Source organism: Oncorhynchus masou, chromosome 32 (genome assembly GCF_036934945.1).
Source record: "Oncorhynchus masou masou isolate Uvic2021 chromosome 32, UVic_Omas_1.1, whole genome shotgun sequence".
NCBI lineage: Eukaryota > Metazoa > Chordata > Actinopteri > Salmoniformes > Salmonidae > Oncorhynchus > Oncorhynchus masou.
In genome coordinates this window covers 56,402,918-56,426,252 of record NC_088243.1, presented here as the reverse complement: position 1 = coordinate 56,426,252, position 23,335 = coordinate 56,402,918, and the positions used below count along the sequence as shown (strand labels likewise).

At 42.4% G+C, this 23,335-nt stretch overlaps 2 protein-coding genes and 1 pseudogene across 2 annotated transcripts in view; 1 reads left to right on the top strand and 2 right to left on the bottom strand.

Moving 5' to 3' along the window:
- Positions 1 to 15,996, bottom strand: part of LOC135526263 (protein diaphanous homolog 1-like) — a 136,477-nt gene extending 120,481 nt beyond the window's left edge. Inside the window, exon 1 of the mRNA XM_064954457.1 lies at positions 15,215 to 15,996. Coding sequence (XP_064810529.1) covers positions 15,215 to 15,319 — 105 coding nt within the window. The 5' untranslated portion in view covers positions 15,320 to 15,996. The remainder of the gene's footprint in view (positions 1 to 15,214) is intronic.
- Positions 15,997 to 17,744: 1,748 nt separating this feature from the next.
- Positions 17,745 to 19,506, bottom strand: LOC135527038 (small integral membrane protein 32-like). The gene is made up of 2 exons (XM_064955692.1): positions 18,709 to 19,506; positions 17,745 to 18,465 (listed from the first exon to the last, which is right to left on the bottom strand). The coding sequence occupies exon 2, from the start codon at positions 18,433 to 18,435 to the stop codon at positions 18,106 to 18,108; it is 330 nt and encodes a 109-aa protein (XP_064811764.1). The 5' UTR covers positions 18,436 to 18,465; positions 18,709 to 19,506; the 3' UTR covers positions 17,745 to 18,105.
- Positions 19,507 to 20,161: 655 nt separating this feature from the next.
- Positions 20,162 to 23,335, top strand: part of LOC135527037 (uncharacterized) — a 157,698-nt pseudogene continuing 154,524 nt past the window's right edge.

Sequence of the window (23,335 nt, the reverse complement as noted above, 5' to 3'; positions counted from 1 at the left end):
GGTGTGGGAAAACAAAAAGCAGAAATGACTCGCACTCCTTCAATACAACTGAAGAGTTGAAAGGTTAGCCATTCTTCTCAGCTAGGGCTGTGACCATCATGGATTTTTAGATGGGTAACACCTTACTTGACAGGCAGCGTCATGTACCAGCCATAAAACAACAGGCCTAAATATGTGTCATGACAGTGTTATTACCATATTACGGTATGACATGTTATGACCGTGTCATAACGTGTTGTGACGCTGGGTGTCAGGTACAGGGTTACCTTTGGATGATGGTTAATGATCAGTCAAATGACCAGTCACCGTAATAACCCTTCGAAGTCTTTTTTTTTGTGAAGATGCACATTTTCTCCTCTTCCGATCCTGACTGCATGTTCTGCGGGGATGGGGGGGTTGCCTTGGCAACCGAAGGCTCATTTGCTACACTGCCTTGCTTGTTTCAGCAAGGAGCAAACAAGGTTTCATAACGTTGTGGAGGCCCATGTTACAGCAGATGCTGACTCAACCGCATGACTGCCCAGCCGTCCCGTCTTCAGCCAGATGTTCGTTTCACACCCAAAATAAATACAAAATTTAAAACGGTTATTTTATTGCCATGACTGTCTTCATCCATAACTGTCGGTTCGGCCTACAGGGTTACAGTGTAATTGTGCCAGCTCTAGTCTCAAGAGCAGCTCAGCGACAAACACAGCAGAGAGCGGCCTAATTCAATATTGGGATTAAATGTCTTATTCCCCCTACGGCTATGAGCCCTGTTTGGCGATGAAGGGAATAGGCATGGGTTTGTAGAATGTGTCAAAAAGGAATAGGCAGAATTTACCAGTGATAAAACCGAGAGGAGAAATATCCAGAATAAAGCATATGCATAGCCTAGCTGTTGGTTCACTCAAGCCAACCGTGCAAAAGAGCAACCTGTCACCATCAAAGCAGGTGGAACCAACAGCAGCACAGCTGAATGTGTGGAATATTCAATAAAACCATGCAGTGGGCCCCATGCACACACACAGGCACTTGTTCAAAGTCCTTGAGAGAAGAATGGGGAAATTTACGAACGTAACTTCATTCTCTAACAAGTGAATGAAGTCAGCAGTGTTCTGTTCTTTGCCGCCCTCTCACACACATTCCACAACAAATAAGTGCGCACAATTATAAGGCAGAATGCACACCAACACACACTGCCACGGTTCTAGAGACAGCTCTTTCGCCCTGACGTTTGAAGTATTTTGTCTTGCCCATTTACCCTCTGAATGGCAAACGTACACATTCCATTTCTCAATTGTCTCAAGGCTTAACAATCAATAAGGGATCATAGCTTTCCCCAGGATTCACCTGGTCAGCCTATGGCATGGAATTAGCAGGTGTTCTTAATGTTTTGTACACTTTGTATATGGTATAGTAAGGCATATATAGTTAGGCCTATATGTCTATTTAAATGGTAATGCTCTGTCTCAGACTATCAGCTAAATGTGTCAAGCATACTTAACAATACACTCTCAGCTCAGAGAGGGGTGTACAACTCCAGTTGTCAAGGGCCACAGTGTAGGTCTATAGGCTTGCTATAATAATAATCATAAATAAATAGAATGTTTTTCCTACTTGTCAGCAGGACGGTGCCCCTTAGGAACTAGAGTAGTGCACCCTTGGATTGGAGAGTGCACTTGACCAAGGATCCCATTCAAATAGAATACATAGAGTAGAAGTTGCCTATAGCCTAAGCCATTTTATTCTCTTCGAGCCATTTGACCACCCACCCCCTTTTCAGAGCAAAAAAAGACATGACTAAAAACACCATTAAATCAGATCCAGGTAATTTTAATGTTGCAATGTCATCTCTGACTAACACCCCTCTGCTTAATCCACTGTGGAATCTCTACTAGGCTCATTTCCATCCTCCTACCTTCCCTGGTGCTCCCTACACCTCTCACCCTGTGTTCCCTTCCCTCCGCCTCACTCACATTCACCTCAGAGCTAAGACGCTCCTCAGGTGCTCCCTACACCTCTCACCCTGTGTTCCCTTCCCTCCGCCTCACTCACCTCAGAGCTAAGAGTGCATTAACCACTCCAGTGTCACATGAGCTCTCATTCTCTGAGCTACAATATGCTCTTATCCAGAGAGAGAGAGAGAGAGAGAGAGAGAGAGAGAGAGAGAGAGAGAGAGAGAGAGAGAGAGAGAGAGAGAGAGAGAGAGAGAGAGAGAGAGAGAGAGAGAGAGAGAGAGAGAGAGAGAGAGAGAGAGAGAGAGAGAGAGAGAGAGAGAGAGAGAGAGAGAGAGAGAGAGAGAGAGAGAGAGAGAGAGAGGGAAGGAGAGAGAGAGAGAGAGAGAGAGAGAGAGAGAGAAGGAGAGAGAGAGGGAAGGAGAAGGAGAGAGAGAGGGAAGGAGAGAGAGAGGGAAGGAGAGAGAGAGGGAAAGAAGGAGAGAGAGAGAGAGAGAAGGAGAGAGAGAGAGAGAGAAGGAGAGAGAGAGAGAGAGAAGGAGAGAGAGAGAGAGAGAGAGAGAAGGGCTGCACAGTCAGGTGCACTTTTCTGCACAGCTAATGAGAGACTGAACAACTCTACTGATAGATATTAAGGGAAGGGTAAATCCTGTTGAATTCAATCCCTTTTTGACAGCACCCCTTTTTGATTTGAACGAAACCTTCCACACATATTGCTCAGAGAGTGACTTTTGGACCTGAATGCCAAAACATTCAAGAGATAAAAGGTGCTCAAAGTTTACCTGTTTTGCAGTGTTTCAAATTCAATGGTGTTCCAGCTAAAATTGCACAGGGCTCTCAGCTGACATTTTTTACAAGGAGCACATAAGTAGAAATATTTAGAAGCACACAATGAAATTCAGGAGCACAATGATAAGAAATGACTAAAAGTTTGTGAATAAAACATTGTTCGAGTGTTCCATGCTAAATCAAGCACAATGAACCCTAAAATATGAGTCACTTAGGTGAGACTAAAATATTCAGCTGCCCTTTAACTTCTTGAAACTCCCCATCCCGGATCCGGGTTTGTGACTAAAGCCTCAGGCTCATTAGCATAACGCAACGTTAACGATTTCTGAAAAAAATAATGCGTCTGCTCTCAAGCTTAGCCTTTTCTTAACAACACTGTCATCTCAGATTTTCAAAATATGCTTTTAAACCATAGAAATTGACTAATTTGTGTAAGAGTATGCAAAGCTAGCATAGCATTTTGAGTAGCATTTAGCACGCAACATTTTCACAAAAACCAGATAACCAAATAAATAAAATCATTTACCTTTGAAGAGCTTCTGATGTTTTCAATGAGGAGACTCTCAGTTACATACCAAATGCGCAGTTTTTCCTGAAAGCGTCTGTGTGTAGGAGAAATCGTTCCGTTTTCTACATTGCGTCTGGCTACCGAAACTAACCGAAAATTCAGTCACCTACAACGTAAAACTTTTTCCGGATTAACTACATAATATCGACCGAAACATGGCAAACGTTGTTTGGAATCAATCCTCAAGGTGTTTTTTCACATATCTCTTCATTGATATGCAGTTCGTGGAAGCTTGCTTTCCTCTCTGTATCGCATGGAAAAATACTGGCAGGTGACTTTTGCGCACCAATTTCGGCGCAGGACACCGGGCGGACACCTGGTAAATGTGGTCTCTTATGGTCAATCTTCCAATGATCTGCCCACAAATATGTCACAAAGCTGCAGACACCTTGGGGAAACGACAGAAAGGGTTGACTCACTCCTCTCGCATTCACAGCCATATAAGGAGACAATGGAAAACAGAGCCTCAAAAATCCTTGTCATTTCCTGGATGCCATCTCATCTTGGTTTTGCCTGAAGCTCACGTTCTAGGGCACGCACAGAGAATATCTTGGTATTTCTGGACACGTCAGAGTGTTTTCTTTCGAATGGTATCAATTATATGCATAGTCGAGCATCTTTTTGTGACAAAATATCTTGTTTAAAACGGGAACGTTTTTCATCCAAAAATGAAATAGCGCCCCCATAGATGTAAGAGGTTAAGGTGGGGGCCGTTAAAGTTGTGGGACTCGCATGTCTGAGATCTGAGATTCTCCGACATCTCTTCCCTAGCAGTTGAGCCAGCTCAAACTAGCATTGAAAAACAACCTAGCGTGTGAAAATGTAAATAGCCAAAAAAAGGGGGAGGACAATGTTACATTTTGTAGATTTTAGTGTAAATTCTACCAACTTCTATGCCTGTGTGCTTCTAAAAATGAATCTTTCAGCCCCTTACTCTCTGTGCACATAGCACCCCAGGCACTGTTGCTGCACAAAGGTGGTATATATATGGGACTATTTCTGTGTGACTAGCTACCAGCTATGAAACAAAACAGAAATACTTTGAAAATAGCTACGGCAGCATTTTGTTTTGCTTTGAATCACAACTCGCACACGCGCTCATACTTTACTTTTTCAGTTGGTGCACATCTATTTTTTGGCGCAAATTTTTGGGAGCAAAATGGTTGCATCGTAGAGCCCTGTTGCAGTGCTTTGAAGGCATCGATGCATTCTATGAGTTCAATTTCTTTGACTGAAATGATAACCACCCTGTATTTAAGAGCATATAGGGGACACAACACAAAGACCTCAGATGTAAAGCAGGGTCTAAGCTACAACATATGGAAATATGAAAAATGTCCAAATAGTCACTTTCTGACCACTTCTTCCATGGGCAAACATGTATAGAAATGTGTTTTAAATCTAAAAGGAACGCTGTCAGAGGATTCAGGATTAATGTCAGAGGGTTCATCAGCCAAAATCAGTGGCATCAGTCTGGTGGGGTGGGCAGCAGGTGGGAGGCAGTGGTGCATGCTGAAAAAGGTTATTTCTGCTTGAGGAGTGTCTAGGCAGGGTTGATCTAATGACCTCTGTGCCCAAGGCTGTCCCCTCAGAGACCACACAGCAAAGTGCAGAGCAGTGTGGAGTAAAGGACTAAGAGCCAAGGCAGCGTGATTGCATCGTCCTTAAGCTAATTGCCGCATGCTAAAGGAAAGCAATACCCCAGTCTCTTTTCAACTACACTAAAACAAATCTCTATAACCTGGTCTCTACTCAAAAATAACGCTGGCTGTTCAGAGAGTCACTTCAAGGGGGGGGGGGGGGTTACAAGGGCTCTCGTCACGCAAGTCTGAGAAAAGGAAAGGGGAAACCTAGTCAGTTGCACGAATGAACGCATTCCACCGAAATGCGTCTTCCGCATTTAACCCAACCCCTCTGAATCAAAGGTGCAGGGGTGCTGCCTTAATAATCGACGTCCACGTCGTCGGTGCACGGGGAGCAGTTGTTGTTGGGGGTTGACTGCCTTTCTCAAGTTAGCTGTAACAGTGGGTCATAACATAAATATAGGTCTGTTACACTCAAAACACAATGACTGACTGAAGAACAGCAATAATAAGCAAAAGAAGCGAATTGGGGGCTTAGATCAGCAGTTGGAGGGTTGACGTCATTGCCTAATCGGACAGTGTTTTCACGGAAGCTTGATATGGGGTCACAATGCAAAACACTACCCATCCAAGATAGTGTAGGGACAAAGTGTGTCATCATTGTCAACAACACCATCATCATGTCTGAGAATGAAACACAGGTAGAACAATCATTGGGAGCAATTACGTAACAGATAAGGGACACCTGATATGGCGGCTCCACCCAACAGAGCTTTATCATCACATCTCTCTGAACTCTGACCTCAAAATTCCTGTGACAACAAAAGGCAACGTAATTGCAATGACGTCAACCCTCCAAATGCTGGTCTAAGCCCCCAATTCGACTTCTTTTGCTTATTATTGCTGTTCTTCACACATTGTGTGTGTGTGTGTGTGAGGGATGTGCAGTTATTCAAATACTAGTGCGAGTATTCATTTTAGCGAGAGAGAAAAAAGTACAGCCTAATATAGGCCTATTTTAACCAGATTTTCACACAGAAAGGGCTTTTTCTAAATTAAATAAAAATATCCACGTTACATTGCAACACAGGGTTCACGTTAATTCAGGATTCTGCGGTTTTTATGCAGAGAATTACTATAAAACGCATAAGAAATATCTTGCAAACATAGATCTAAAATGCTTCTGTCATTTCTGCATCAGACTCATTTTGTGCTTCAGTTGCACTTCTCCACTTGGATGAGAATTCACAAACAGGCATGCTATCAGCAGACAGAGCTCTGACTGATGTGCAGCTATTTTTCTCCTGTAAATGCAAGATTAACTTCAAGGAAAACGTCAGAAAATGTAGATGGCTACATTCCTATCAAAAACAATAGAAATACGCTTTTTCATTGTAAGCCCAATTTACTTGTGTGGCTGCTTGCAAAACAGCATTGCACTTCTGAAAATGTAGCTATTTTCAGCCAAATGTGTTGCACTAATGTATTTTCTGTGAAGGAAAAAAACCCTGATCACTCTATTGAAGCAAAATAACACTTAGCTTTCAATATAAAAAACAGGTGGAATGGTTTAAAAATTCTGATTGATGTTCAGACTTTTCAGTGTAGTTATGACATGCACAGTGCACCCCATGAAAAAGGTTGGTAACCAAGTTCCATGAAAGATAACATTGTGGCTGCTACAAGTTAGCTAGTCCAGGCTGTCGCCGAGTCTCCTTGGTGTCTCTCTCCCCTCAGTCTACCCACTACCCCATATAACCTCCGCGGGCCGCTGCAGCAATAGAGCCAGTCTCTCCCTCGCACAGCAGTACTCAGGTTAAAAACGTACATAAATGTTACATACATACACACATACACAAAAAACACATGTATTTCAAGTATCTGACAAAAATGAATAATACTATTTGAATAGTGAAATCATTTCAAACCCCCATCCCTACTGTGTGTGTTTGTTTTGCATAATATAAATTCTGTTGGGGTGAGTTCAAATCCCAGATCATTCCAGCCAAGGCCAAATCACTGATACTAACTTGCTCTCACACATAAACACACTGTGCAGACTGCAGTGCGCATGTACCGTACTTAATTATAGCCCAATGTTGACCTATTCTTGAACTGTGTGTGTGTGTGTGTGTCTCTCTCTCCCTCAGATATGAACAATTCTGGATTTTATTAAAAACATTTTTATTTATTTTTATTAGGTAAACAGCCTAAATGATCTTTTTTTTTTTTTTTTACTATTTAAAAAAGGTTACATTTCAAATCATGTGCAAAAATGGATCTAAACAGACCTGATGCTCAATTAAGTTCTGGGTCCATATACGTACAAGAGAAGAGCGAGAACAATATTAGTTAAATTATTGAAATACTTTCAACAAGTGTTTGTTTGCACCTTTGTGAATTTCAGTGTAATTTATAAAAAAAATAAAGCACTTGTTTAACAACGGACCCACAGATTTATTTGTAAAGGGGCGGCAGGGTAGCCTAGTGGTTAGAGCGTTGGACTAGTAACCGAAAGGTTGCAAGTTCGAATCCCCGAGCTGACAAGGTACAAATCTGTCGTTCTGCTCCTGAACAGGCAGTTAACCCACTGTTTCTAGGCCGTCATTGAAAATAAGAATTTGTTCTTAACTGACTTGCCTAGTAAAATAAAGGTAAAAAAAAAAGTTTTTTAAAAGAATCATGTAAGAGTCTGGCTGACTTAAAGAGGCTTCAAGATTCCTTTTAAGAGGCATTTTCTCAGCTATCTGCAATACAAGTATGACTGAAGAATGAAGCTGGTGTTAATCATGGGCTTTGCTAAACACAGAAAGCAGCAGTTGACTACTCCATTGTCAACACTAATTAAATCACTAGACCTACAGAGCTCGACATTAACACTTGTCCGGGGCAAGTAAAAATAATTAACGGACAAGCATATTATAGATTTTAAAAAATAAAAAATGAATATATCAAATAATTAGGCCAGTCCGATCAGATTTGTATCAAAGTGTCCTCCGGATGCAATGTGTTACGCAGTTACCTCCTAATCTCTGTATTTCAATCATGCAGTTGCTAGACACGTTTTTGAGATCAAATTGATCTTAGCTGCGTGTGCATATTTGTTGATATTCATAGCTATATATTGAGTTACAGTGCAATTGAAGGTTGCCAAGAACACAGTGGCCTCCATCATTCTTAAATGGAAGAAGTTTGGAACCACCAAGAATCTTCCTAGAGCTGGTCGCCGGGCCAAAGTGAGCAATCTGGGGAGAAGGGTCTTGGTCAGGGAGATAACCAAGACCCCGATGGTCACTGACAGAGCTCCAGAGTTCCTTTGTATTTGTATTTATTATGGATCCCCATTAGCTGCAGCCAAAGCAGCAGCTTCTATTCCTGGAGCTCTGCAAAATTAAGGCAGTTCATACAATTTTACAAACATTACATTCACAACACACCGTGTGCCCTCAAGCCCCTACTCCACCACATCTCTACAGTACTAAATCCATCTGTATGTATGTATAGTGTGTATGTATAGTGTGTATGCTATCGAGAGTGTGTGTGTGTGTGTGCATATATATGCATGTCTGTGCCAATGTTTGTGTTGCTTCACAGTCCCCGCTGTTCCATAAGGTGTTTTTAGATCTGTCCTTTCAAACTAATTTTAATGCTGGCATGAGTTACTTGATGTGGAATAGAGTTCCATGCAGTCATAGCTCTATGTAGTACTAACGTAGTACTGCGTGCCTCCCATAATCTGTTCTGGACTTGGGGACTGTGAAGAGACCTAGTGGCATGTCTTGTGGGGTATGCATGGTGTCCCGAGCTGTGTGCCAATAGTTTAGACAGACAGCTCGGTGCATTCAACATGTCGATACATCTCACAAATAAATGTAGTGATGAAGGCAACCTGCCCTCCACTTTCAGCCAGGAGAGATTGACATACAGTGGGGCAAAAAAGTATTTAGTCAGCCACCAAATTGTGCAAGTTCTCCCACTTAAAAAGATGAGCGAGGCCTGTAATTTTCATCATAGGTATACTTCATCATAGGTACACATAGGTAACTATGACGGACGAAATGAGAAGGAAAAAAATCCAGAAAATCACATTGTAGGATTTTTAATGAATTTATTTGCATATTATGGTGGAAAATAAGTATTTGGTCAATAACAATAGTTTCTCAATACTTTGTTATATACCCTTTGTTGGCAATGACAGAGGTCAAATGTTTTCTGTAAGTCTTCACAAGGTTCACACATTGTTGCTGGTATTTTGGCCCATTCCTACATGCAGATCTCCTCCAGAGCAGTGATTTTTGGGGGGCTGTTGCTGGGCAACACGGACTTTCAACTCCCTCCAAATATTTTCTATGGGGTTGAGATCTGGAGACTGGCTAGGCCACACCAGGACCTTGGAATGCTTCTTACAAAACCACTCCTTCGTTGCCCGGGAGGTGTGTTTGGGATCATTGTCATGCTGAAAGACCCAGCCACGTTTCATCTTCAATGCCCTTGCTGATGGGAGGTTTTCACTCAAAATCTCACAATACATGGCCCCATTCATTCTTTCCTTGACACGGATTAGTCGTCCTGGTCCCTTTGCAGAAAAACAGCCCCAAAAGCATGATGTTTCCACCCCCATGCTTCACAGTAGGTATGGTGTTCTTTGGATGCAACTCAGTATTCTTTGTCCTCCAAACACGAGTTGAGTTTTTACCAAAATGTTCTATTTTGGTTTCATCTGACCATATGACATTCTCCCAATCTTCTTCTGGATCATCCAAATACTCTCTAGCAAACTTCAGACGGGCCTGGACATGTACTGGCTTAAGCAGGGGGACACGTCTGGCACTGAAGGATTTGAGTCCCTGGCGGCGTAGTGTGTTACTGATGGTAGGCTTTGTTACTTTGGTCCCAGCTCTCCGCTGGTCATTCACTAGGTCCCCCCGTGTGGTTCTGGGATTTTTGCTCACCGTTCTTGTGATCATTTTGACCCCACGGGGTGAGATCTTGCGTGGAGCCCCAGATCGAGGGAGATTATCAGTGGTCTTGTATGTCTTCCATTTCCTAATAATTGCTCCCACAGTTGATTTCTTCAAACCAAGCAGCTTACCTATTGCAGATTCAGTCTTCCCAGCCTGGTGCAGGTCTACAATTTTGTTTCTGGTGTCCTTTGATAGCTATTTGGTCTTGGCCATAGTGGAGTTTGGAGTGTGACTGTTTGAGGTTGTGGACAGGTGTCTTTTATACTGATAACAAGTTCAAACAGGTGCCATTAATACAGGTAACAAGTGGAGGACAGAGGAACCTCTTAAAGACGATGTTACAGGTCTATGAGAGCCAGAAATATTGCTTGTTTGTAGGTGACCAAATACTTATTTTCCACCACAATTTGCAAATAAATTCATTTAAAAAATCCTACAATGAGATTTTCTGGATTTTTTTTTCTCATTTTGTCTGTCATAGTTGAAGTGTACCTATTATGAAAATTACAGGCCTCTCATCTTTTTAAGTTGGAGAACTTCCACAATTGGTGGCTGACTAAATACTTTTTTTACCCCACTGTACATGTTATTAATATTAGCTCTCTGTGTACATCCATGGGTCAGTCGTGCTGCCTTGTTCTGAGCCAATTGCAATTTTCCTAAGTCCTTTGTTGTGGCACCTGACCACACAACTGAACAGTAGTCAAGGTGAAACAAATCTAGGGCCTGTAGGACCTGCCTTGTTGATAGTGCTGTTAAGGCAGAGCATTGCTTTATTAGACATACCTCTCCCCATCTTAGCTACTACTGCATCAATATGTTTTGACCATCGCAGTTTACAATCTAGGGTTACTCCAAGCAGTTTAGTCATCTCAACTTGCTCAATTTCCACATTATCTCTTATAATATTTAGTTGAAGTTTTGTTCCAAATACAATGCTTTTAGTTTTAGAAATATCGAGGTCTAACTTATTCCTTGCCACCCTCTCTGAATCTAACTGCAGCTCTTTGAGTGTTGCAGTCATTTCAGTCGCTGTAGTAGCTGGCGTGTATAGCGTTGAGTCATTTGCATACATAGACACTGGCTTTACTCAGTCAGTGGCATGCCGTTAGTCAAAATTGAAAAAAGCAAAGGGCCTAAACAGTTACCTGGGGAATTCCTGATTCTAACTGGATTACATTTGAGAGGCTTCCATTAAAGAACACCCTCTGTGTTCTGTTACTTGTCTAACTCTTTATCCACATTATAGCAGGGGGTGTGAAGCCATAACACACAAGTTTTTCCAGCAGCAGACTATGATCGATAATGTCAAAAGCTACACTGAAGTGTAGCCCCAATTTAAGGTGCCCCAAAGCTTTTTACTATCATATAATTTCTTTGTTTCATAGTGTAGTTTCTTTTTCTTTATTTTAGTCACATGATTTCTTCATTTGTAGTATGTTTGCCAATCAGTTCGGCTGCCAGACTTAATTGCCATACCTTTCGCCTCATCCCTCTCAACCATACAACTTTTAAATTCCTCATCAATTTAAGTCTTTATAATAATGTTCTTAAAATCGGTGCGTGCTTATTAGTAACTGGAATAAGTAGTTTCATAAATGCGTCAAGTGCAGCATCTGGTTGCTCATCATTACACACCATAGACCAGCAAATATTCTATACATCACCAGCATACGAATCACAAAAAAAAAAAAAAAACGTATTGTATGACCTCTTATACACTATATTAGGCCCAGCCTTCGGAACTTTGGTTTTCCTAGATATGGTTATTATATTGTGATCACTGCATCCTATGGATTTGGACACTGTTTTAAAGCAAATATCTGCAGCGTTAGTAAAGATGTGATCAATACATGTTGAGGATTTAATTCCTGTGCTGTTTGTAACTACCTTAGTAGGTTGACTGACACTGGTTACAGTTTGAAGTTTTTTCCTGAGTGGGCAGCTTGATGATAGCCAGCCAATATTTAAAATCACCCAGAAAATATACTTCTCTGTTGATATCACATACATTATCAAGCATTTCACACACATTAGCCAGATACTGCCTATTAGCACTTGGTAGTCTATATCTATAACCTTTACAGGAACGTGGTTCTGAATATAGACCGCAACACCGCCTCCGTTGGCATTTCTGTCTTTTCGGTAGATGTTATAACCATGTATTAATGCTAAAATCAGTTCCTTAAAATCCATTTTTAAATGTTCTGAGCTAGCCCTCATTTGACCCCACATGGACCACGACAATGTCAACTCCCAGCATCTGTGGTAGAACAGTCGGAAGCAGCCTTGTTATGTCCTGTACTCGTGCTCCTTGGTAGCACAGGGTTTTTGCCTTGGGGATCGAGATGTTTCTCATCATAGAGCTGCCTATGATGACAGCTGATGATGTTGAATGGGCCGGTCTCTCAGGCAGCCTCACAGTCTGGTGGGAGCTGGGAGCTCAGAGGATTTTAACCCGAGGTAGAAGCCACCGGAGAGGGAGACAGAGCCGAGGACGAAGACACAGGTACCCCCCGGATCCGATCTTGATTGGGAAGCCACCAAGGACAAAGGTGCCGGAACCTCTGGATCCAGGGCGGCAAAGCTGTTTCTGGTCTGTGTCAGCTCCGGGCTCAACATCTCCATGGAGACCCCCGTTTCCAGAGGATGCTTTCTTTGACTTCCACGGCGAGTGATGTACCTCCATGGCTGGTTTGTTGGGTCAAGATCAGCTCCGTTCTCCAGGGAAGGGGGAAACCCCTTCAGGGATGGAACCCTGCCTAGCACCGGCCAGTCGGCTGTGGAGAGCGGATACGGCGGCAAAACTTCCACCAGACCAGAGCGGCGTCCGGCTACTGGGGTGGAAGAAAAATAAAACAAAGGTGGGCGTGGGTTCCTTTGTGGAGATGAGAGAACCTTCCAGAAGGACAACCATCTCTGTAGCACTCCACCAATCAGGCCTTTATGGTAGAGTGGCCAGATGGAAGCCACTCCTCAATAAAAAGGCATAACAGCCCTTTTGGAGTTTACCAAAAGGCACCTAAAGGACTCTCAGGCCATGAGAAACTAGATTCCTTGGACTGATGAAACTATGATTTTACTCATTGTCCTGAATGACTTAGTGTAACATTTGGAGGATACCTGGCACCATCCCTACAATGAAGCATGGTGGTGGAAACATCATGCTGTGGGATGTTTTTCAGAGGCATGGACTGTGGAACTAGTCAGGATCGAAGGAAAGATGACTGAAACAAAGTACGAAGAGATCCTTGATCAAAACCTGCTCCAGAGTGCTCAGGACCTCAGACTGGGGCGAAGGTTCACCTTCCAATAGGACAACAACGCTAAGCATACAGCCAACATGTCCCAAAGCCACTTTTGGTTAAGTCTAAAAATGTCCTTGAGTGGCCAAGCCAGAGTCCGAACTTGAACCCGCTCGAACATCTCTGGAGAGACCTGAAAATAGCTGTGCAGCAACGCTCCCCATCCAACCTGACATAGCTTAAGAGGATCTGCAGAGAAGAATGGGAGAAACCCCCCAAATACAGGTGTGCCAAGCTAGTAGCGTCATACCCAAGAAGACGAAGCTGTAATCGCTGCCAAATGTGCTTCAAAAGTACTGGGTAAAGGGTCTGAATAGGTATATAAATGTGATAATAATGTTTATGTATATCTAAAAAAAAAAATATTTAAAAAACGGTTTCTTTTTCATTGAGTATTGTGTGTAGATTGAAAACTTTTTTTGCCTCAATTTCAGAAAACACTAATGTAAAGAAATGTGGAAAAAGTCAAGGGGTCTGTATAATTTCCGAACGCACTCTATTTGCCCAGTTATAGCTCATTTTTGGTCAGCAATGAAAATCCTGGAAAAGTCATGGTGTGTGCCGTTGCCAGAAGAGAGAGAGCTAGAGACATTGCGCAGCAGGTAAAATAATGATATAGCATAAAACAGACTAAATAGATAACCATCCTCAGCCCTGACAGAACACCCCACATTGTAAAAAAAAAGAAAAAGAAGCTGACTTTGGTGTGTTTGAGCAGGGTTGAATCAAAAGCCTGCACACCAAGTAGCTCTCCAGATGGGAGAGGTTGACAGACCAGGTGACCGTCCTATCAATAGATAGTTATTTCCTCCTTTTTTTCTGAATTGAGAATGGTAAAAAATCAAATAAAAAAGTAGCCTAGTTAATTTAAGTAACCAGCTCTATAGCTGACGCTGGTGGAAAATACTAATCGCCAATGGTGATATAGCCTAGGCCTATATCAAGATAATGCAAACCAGATCACATAGCCTACACATTGAACCTGGCCAAATCATTCAAGTTGCAAACATCTGCTCTAGCGAGCATGGCAGGACGCTTGGGCTGAGAACATCTGTCACTGGCACCTTCAGAACGGGGACAGTGAAGGGCTTTCTAGAGAGGGTGGAGGGGGGTTGGGGTCTTACAAAAGCATGTGATAGGGTAGGGAGCTGTGCTCATTGACCAGGTGTGTATTTGGGCCTCTATGGTTACCATTTGTCTGTCGAATATCAGTTTCCAACTGTTGCTAGACTAGCCAGGGGTTAAATGACACGTTACTACTCTCCATGATGACAAGCAATTACGGGTGACTCCCCGTGCTCTCTCTTGTAGATATCACACTGAATCACCCATTCTTGCCATGGGTACTGAATGCTATGACGTCACTATCGCCATCCACGCGACAACTGTAAATCAGTGTGATGTACCACATGTCAGTGTTTTACTCTACGATGCAAAGTAGCATATTATTTAAAAACATTTCCCATTCATATAAGTTTATTTCGTCATTGATGTGTAAATTACATTTCTGAATACTAGCCCGCAAGGTAAGACCGTGCAAATTGTTTGCCTACGTGGGAAAGTGGAGAAAGCCATTTATTCCATGTGTACTGAACTTCAAACTATAACTTTACCCAGGTTCAATCCTGCGACAGCAACCTGTGGAAAACCCGAACCATCTCCAAAACGAGCTAGCTAACTTGCTACAATTACTGTTTCCAAACCGCGAGTAAAGCCGTTTGCTACATTGTCAAGCTCGTTGCAACACTTCAGAGTTTTAACATGAGGATAGCTAACGTTAGCTAGTTACTTCCTCATTTTTTCACAAACCACGTAACGTTAACACGATTGACATTAGCCTTGCAGATTTCAGAGTAGTCCGAAAACACACTGAATGTTGTGAAATAACTGGCTGCAAGTGAAATAAACGAACAGGTTTGTTAGGTAGAGATCTAAGTGGTAACGTTCTGACAACTTCTGCCACTTGTTCTACCAAAAACAGTAGCAACTCAAGAGTCCCCAAGTAACATTGAACATGAGTGCATTATTAGTTAACTCACAATCAGTGAAATATTTAATGAATACGTACAAATTTCTTTTTGCCGTCTCCATCTTCATAGTTTTTCTTTTCTTTCTTGTCCTTCTTGCTTTTGGAAGCAGAAGCAGAGGCAGAATTCCCAGAATTATGATCCATTTGTGTAGAGATAGTTTCCTCAAAGGGAGAACAAAAATAAATCCACAAACACACCCGGTGATTTCCCGACTTTGCCTCGATACAAAGTTATCAAAAGTTGTCCTTTCCGACGGGAAGAAAAAATGTATTTCTAAGTACCCTTGAGAACTGACTACAACTATTAGCAAATGGCTAGTCAACTGGTGCTAGACAACAACCCCGAACCCCTTTTCATCCGCCTGGGATTGAAAAAGGAGGGAAATTCAAAGTACCCCCAAACAGTGGAAAGAAAACGTATTGTAGCTACTCTTGACGACTCTTTGTTGATGGAACAAACAAAACTTTACGATTACAACAAATGTTGTGCAATTTTAGTCGCAAGGAGAGTCGTCCGTAATCCCCTCCCAAAAAACCATTGAGTGCCTCCCTTAGTGTCTGTGCGGTAGTGACTGATGGCTAATGTAATGCTAGCTAGCTAGGCTAAAACTCGGTAAAAAGAATATACGGTTCTTCCTACTTCCACAATATTTTTCTATACAACAAGTTGTTCTTTGTTATATCGCCGTAGACTCCAATATTGCAGTCATCTCAAATTCGTTTCCATTACTGGAACAAGTTAACTTTCCCGAGTGACAACGTTCAAACCCTTGCACGGTAGGCTTCTTCCTGCCATAACAAGTTGGAACGGGTGGGGGAGGACCATGCGCACTAGAACTATTACCTGAGAGATATGACAGATGGATGGGTAGAAGGGCCTTAAGTCATTCTTGTAAATTTGATAAATGTGAACCACAATCACGTGTGAAGCAGAATGATGCAAAACAAATGAATAATCTCTTGCTTAATAAAAAGAGAAAAACATGAAGTGATTGATATGAAGACTTGAGAAAAGTAGCCTATAATTTCAGAATACCCCCTCCGCTATATTTTTGGGGTCATATTTTACTCGGTCCAGCACAACTCCAGCTCAGCTCCAAAATCATTCACTATGACAAGATCCCTTTAGAACCCAACTAGACACAACCACAGAACAAATCTACCAATTAATTTCACTGTGAGATGGTAAATACATTTCTCCTTATAAACTTGCTGATTTGATTCAGGTTATAATTATTTTCAAATTTTACTTATATTTCTAGGAGAAAGACTAATCACTGGTGTTAGGCTACCCCTTAGTGGTTAATAAACGAATAACAGACTAGGGGGAGGATGAGAACAATCCACACCTTTGTTGAATGTTGAATCTTTTATTTCATTTTTTTTAATTCGGATTTCAATCTTCAATAGCTGATGGGACGCTTGGTTTAAGAGCTTTTGAAGAATCAAATGGTGAAATTATTTTTTATTGAAAAAATAAAAGGTGTTGATTGTTCTCCATCCTAACTCGGACTATACACTGAGTGCACAAAACATTAAAAAAACCTGCTCTTTCCATGACATAGACTGATCAAGGTGAATCCAGTTGAAAGCTATGATCCCTTATTGATGTCACTTGTTAAATCCACTTCAATCAATGTATATGAAGTGGAGGAGACAAGTTAAATGAGGATTTTAAGCATTGAGACAATTGAGACATGGATTGTGTATGTGTGCCATTCAGAGGGTGAAATGGGCAGGACAGAATATTTAAGTTCCTTTGAACGGGGTATGGTAGTAGGTGTCAGGTGCACCAGTTTGTCTGTCAAGAACTGCAACGCTGCTGTATTTTTTATGCTAAACATTTTCCCCGAGTGTATCCTGGTTGAATCTCAATACGCCCCTACGAATTGAGGCTGTTCTGAGGGCAAAAGGGGGGTGCAACTCAATACTCGGAAGGTGTTCCTAATGTTTGATATAGTCAGTGTATAATTTTTATAGTGATGGAACGTTTTGCTTAAGAGCTATTAAATAAGATATTCATTTTCTCATAAATTGAAAAATGTTAAGATGTGGATTGTTCTCCATCCTCCCCTGATTGGGAATATATCCTTTCCATCGTGGTGGTAGGCTTAGTTGATGAGTTATTGAAATCAGAATAATAAAAAATAAAGGTGTAGATTCAGAATATCTCATGTTCATGGCATTGCTTTGAATAAGAGATATTGAAGATTGAAATCCGAATCTATTTTTCTTTTCTCACAAATTCCGGACCAAAAAGGTCTCCCCTGATTTAAAATATACAGTTGTCAGTCATGGCATGCTTGGAAAACCAAATATCCAATATAAAACACATTTTACCTCGGTGTAAAACAAAAAGATATCCAATTTGTCTTGGGCGATTTATATCAGCGTGAAATCATTCATTCCGCGAGAAATTACGGTCGTGTATTGTGAGTGAAGGCTAAATGACAAAAAACTCAAAGGAAGCACGTGATCTGCAAGGATTGCAGTCATGAAACCTCGCTTTGTCTCTGGGACATTCAACTATCAATCCGTTTCATCCCATCACATTATCATCATCACCATATGTTGTTCATATATTTATCATATAGATTTAATCATGGTTTTACACAGGACAAGGAATGAAACTTTAAGCGGCAGAATTACACAACAGGCCTACATAATAGCGCAAATTCATCACAGTGCAGTTATACAAAATGTTGTATATACACAAACAAACATTTATATGCACATGACGACATTAGTCCAGTTTGGAACATGGTGCGCAATAGGCCTCTATCTCATTGTGCCAAATTAACACTTAACGGTTACGCACAGCGTTTGGACCATGCAGTTGGCAAAAATCGTAAATTCCTCCATGACTACATTCGATAACACAAGTTACCCAGTCCTGGTACAAACGTTACCACCCGATGGGGTAACGGGTTCTACTTGTAGGATGTCCGGGCCTCTCTGAGAGACCTATCGTAGGGCATGGAGGCGAAAAAGGAGGTCCTCAGCTGACAGTTGATGAAGAAGACGATGAGCAGCACGAGCAGAAACAGAACTAGACAGATCACCACGTAGGTTGCCAGGTCTGGTTTGTTCAGCTCTCCGCCCTCCCGCAGTCCTCCCCTGTTATCCGTGGGCCTGAGCAGGCCCGCCATGCTCACCGAGCCGTTAGATGCGTTCACGGACCCAGACGCGTGCGTCTGATGGGCCAACCCTAAGTCGAAGTCCGGTGCGTTGGTGGAATTCAGCAGGATTTGCCTCAACATGACCGCTTGCGTCACCCGGTCAACGTTCAACTGGGAAGGGGAGAAAAATACCAGATTTTAATCACAGACTAATGTAACGATAGGCTACCATAACGTTCAATCATGCAAATGTAGACTAAGTGAACGGTTCGCAAACGATCATGAGAACAACGCAATTTAGCTACAGACCCTTATGAAAGACACTGACGCACAAAGAAGACATGGAGTGTGTCAAGAAGGCAAAGATAAAAGTGAGTGTTGAGTCAATAATACCCGTACGAGTCCGCTACTTACTTTGGTGTGTGCAGCGGAGAGTCTCCGCAGGTGAGGTGGAGATCCAGGGAAACAGTGCCCGCATTCCTCAGACTCTGACCGCTCTATCCAATCTCTCCCGGGGAGAACGCGCTCTGGAGAGGCGGTGTTGTTTTGGCACTAAATCCCCTGCGCCGAGTCACTAATTTAGCCACAGAACTGAATTCGTATATCCTGATATGTCGAAGTCACTAAAAATCAACAGAGGTTGTCTAGACTCGTTACCAGTGACGTAAACCGCAAGGAGCTTCTCCGGCTGTATAATGTCGAGATCATGAGGACGGAACAAGCGATTTGAATACTAGGATTTCTTCGTTGAGATTTCTTACCGTAAACACCTGGCCTATCTGGACTGTAAGTTCACGTAATGTCGCTAAATGGTGCTACTTGGTATAGCCTAGTTGGTAAAGTTTCATAAGACCATCCTTACAAGCACGCAATTTATCTCGTCTGGCTGGTCCAAGTGGGTTCTTAAAGCACGCTGTAACAAGTGGATTTATCGGGTAGAGCGCGGGCCGAGAAAGGGTAGATAAGGGTACACTGGTTCACCGCCGGTTCCTCCTCGCGCACCTTCTTATATCCAGGAAAGGTCGACAAGTATCGGTTTTGAGTGCCTTAAACTCCAACCGATCTCCCGACGGGAATATCGATCCAGACCCGAAGAGTGGGGTGGGGAGAGAGAAAATTGATAGAAGGTTCAGAGATCCGTCTCCTCTCCGGTAGCGCTATCTCTTTCTCTCCAGGTCGTAGGCTATACAGCTTCCTCCCTGCCTCGTTTTGTGGGGAGAGGATAGATTGGTTACCAAGAGAGGGAGAGGGCGAACGCTGGACGGGCTCGGGGTTGGTTAAGAGATGCCATTGGACAGGGACGAGTTAAAGTCAAGCGTGTCATGTGACGTCTTGTTCCCCTCACTCTTTCCTTCTCTCGTGTTTTTCTCCCAACATGCCCTTCTTCATTTGTGAGAAGGTGAGTGAAACAATTGTTATGTCAGTGCGGAATCTCTCAGTGAGATTAAAACTAAGCAGGTTGTGAGGAGGTGATTGGGGGTGGGGTGGACAGTTGAAGGAACAGCCCCAAACCAGTCCAGCAACCTGGCTGCAAGCTGAATGTATTTATTTTACCCCTCGGGTATAAATACAGCATGATGCAGAATGATGCAAGTAGGCTAAAGTCTTCTGGTAGAGCCTGAAAGTGAAATTTTCTCAGAGTTGGATTGGATGACTAATAACACCCTGATGTGTTCCAGCTAAAAGGACTGAGGAGACATTGGGGACGGAGATTTGAGTGTTATTTATATAAACACTATTTATCCAAAAGTATGTGGACACCCCTTCAAATTAGTGGATTCGGCTCTTTCAGCCAAACCCGTTGCTGACAGCGTATAAAATCAAGCACTCAGCCACGCAATCTTCATAGACAAACAATGGCAGTAGAATGGCCTTACTGAAGAGTTCAGTGACTTTCAATGTGGCACCGTTGTAGGATGCCACCTTTCCAAAAAGTCAGGTCATCAAATGTCTGCCTTGCTAGAACTGCCCTGGTCAACTGTAAGTGCTTTTATTGTGAAGTGGAAACGTCTAGGAGCAAGAACGGCTCAGCCGCAAAGTGGTAGGCCACACCGGCTCACAGAACGGGACCGCCGAGTGCTGAAGCGACTAGTGTGTAAAAATCGTCTGTCCTAGGTTGCAACACTCCCTACCGAGTTCCAAACTGCCTCTGGAAGCAACGTCATTACAAGAACTATTCGTCGGGAGCCTCATGAAATGGGTTTCCATTGCCAAACAGCCGCACACAAGCCTATAGATTATCATGCGCAATGCCAAGTGTCGGCTGGAGGGGTGTAAAGCTTGCTGCCATTTGAGTCTGGAGCAATGGAAACACGTTCACTGGTGTGATGAATCACACTTCACTAATCTGGCAGTCCGACGGACCAATCTGGGTTTGGCGGATGCCAGGAGAACGCTACCTGACCCAATGCATAGTACCAACTTTACAGTTTGGTGGAGGCAGAATAATGGTCTGGGTCTGTTTTTCATGGTTTGAGCTGGGTGCCTTAGTTCCAGTGAAGGGAAATCTTAACACTACAGCATACAATGACATTCTAGATGATTCTGTGCTTCCAACTTTGTGGCAACATTTTTGGGAAGGCCCATTCCTGTTTCAGCATGACAATGCCACTTTGCACAAATCGAGGTCCATACAGAAATGGTTTGTTGAGATCGGTGTGGAAGAACTTGACTGGCCTGCACAGAGCCCTGACCTCAACACCTTTGGGATGAACTGGAACACCGACTATAAGCCAGGCCTAATCGCCCAACATCAGTGCCCAACCTACCCAATGCTCTTGTGGCTGAATGGAAGAAATTCCCTGCAGCAATGTTCCAACATCTAGTGGAAAGCCTTCCCAGAAGATTGGAGGCTGTTATAGCAGCAAAGGCCGGCCAAACTCCATATTATTGGCCATGAGTTTGGAATGAGATGTAACGACGAGCATGGTGTCCACATACTTTTGGTCATGTAGTGTATATTCTGGGAAACTATAATCTGGTATGGAATGGACATTTTGGAGATGGTGAGGCTTTATGGATCATAATAGCTGAATGCATGTACAAGCACCCCTATATAAGCCTACAAATCTGAAAGCTTCTTGCCAAAAGTGAGTGGATTGACACATGGTTTCTGAATTCCCAAAGTGCAAATAGAACGCAGTATGTATGAAAATTGCTACATTGTCATAATAGCCTTGTGTGCCACGCTCATAGTTGTCACGCAGCTGGTAAATGACACCAGTATGATATTATTGTGTTTGGCTGCAGAGAACAACCATTCTCTATAACAACTGTGACAGCCTCCATCACTCACCCTCCCTAATACAAGGAGACTAATGGTTCTCTCTGTCTCTCTGTCTCTGTCTCTCTCTCTGTCTCGTCTCTGCCTGACTGTCACAATGGAAATCACACTCACCTGCTGTCAGTTTGGAGAATATGACAGAATGGGCATGAATACAGCACAGCCCCTGAAGAGAAACCACAAAGACCACATCAAAACATTAGGCATCAGTCTATTCTCTATTTTAGAATTAAAGGATATGATGACATTTGTCATGAATATTCAGGTGAAGGTGACCATTGGGCCCATCATTATTATAGTAGGAATTTGGGTATGATTAATACACCACTGCCTTAAAAGGTTGGCTGGCTGGTTCATATTCATGAGCACCTGTCGTGGTCACAGCAGGACGTGTTGGCAAGGACAGACTGACATGGTCTACTGATGGACACACGCACCTCATAAATATCTGCCAAGCGAGGAAAGATTAAAAAACATTCACCATTGCAGAACAGGAGCTTGATTTCATGTGCAATATCAAATATGATATCTTACAGTACTATCATAACAATATGATACAACAGAATCTAAACAACTAGAAAATAGTACAAATAAATAAAAACACTGTAATGAGTAGCTGTATCAACTTTTGACTAGTACTGTATGTATGTATGTATGTATGTATGTATGTATGTATGTATGTATGTATGTATGTATGTATGTACAGTTGAAGTCGGAAGTTTACATACACTTAGATTGAAGTCATTAAAACTAATTTTTCAACCACTCCACACATTTCTTGTTAACACACTATAGTTTTGGCAAGTCTGTTAGGAAATCTACTTTGTGCATGACACAAGTATTTTTTTCCAACAATTGTTTACAGACAGATTATTTCACTTATAATTCACTGTATCACAATTCCAGTGGGTGAGAAGTTTACATACACTAAATTGACTGTGCTTTTAAACACCTTGGAAAATTCCAGAAAATTATGTAATGGCTTTAAATGCTTCTGATAGGCTATTTGACATAATTTGAGTCAATTGAAGGTGTACCTGTGGGTGTATTTCAAGGCCTACCTTCAAACTGACATCATGGGAAAATCAGAAGAAAGACAAGTCCTCAAGTTGTAGACCTCCACATGTCTGGTTCATCCTTGGGAGCAATTTCCAAAACCCCGAAGGTGCCACGTTCATCTGTAAAAACAATAGTACGCAAGTATAAACAACATGGGACCACGCAGCAGTCATTCAGCCCATGAAGGAGACGCGTTGTCTCCTGGAGATTAACATACATTGGTGCGAAAAGTGCAAATAAATCTCAGAACAACTGCAAAGGACCTTGTGAAGATGCTGGAGGAAATAGGTACAAAAGTCTCTATAGCCACAGTAAAACAAGTCCTATTTCGGCATAACCTGGAAGGCCGCTCAGCAAGGGAGAAGCCACTGCTCCAAAGCCACCATAAAAAAGACAGACTATGGTTTGCAACTGCACATGGGGACAAAGATCGTACTTTTTGGAGAAATGTCCTCTGGTCTGAAGAAACAAAAATAGAACTGTTTGGCCATAATGACCATCGTTATGTTTGGAGGAAAAAGGGGGAGGCTTGCAAGCTGAAAAACACCATCCCAACTGTGAAGCACGGGGGTGGCAGCATCATGTTGTGGGGGAGCTTTTCTGCAGGAGGGACTGGTGCACTTCACAAACTAGATGGCGTCATGAGGGAGGAAAATTATGTGGATATATTGAAGCAACGTCTCAAGACATCAGTTAGGA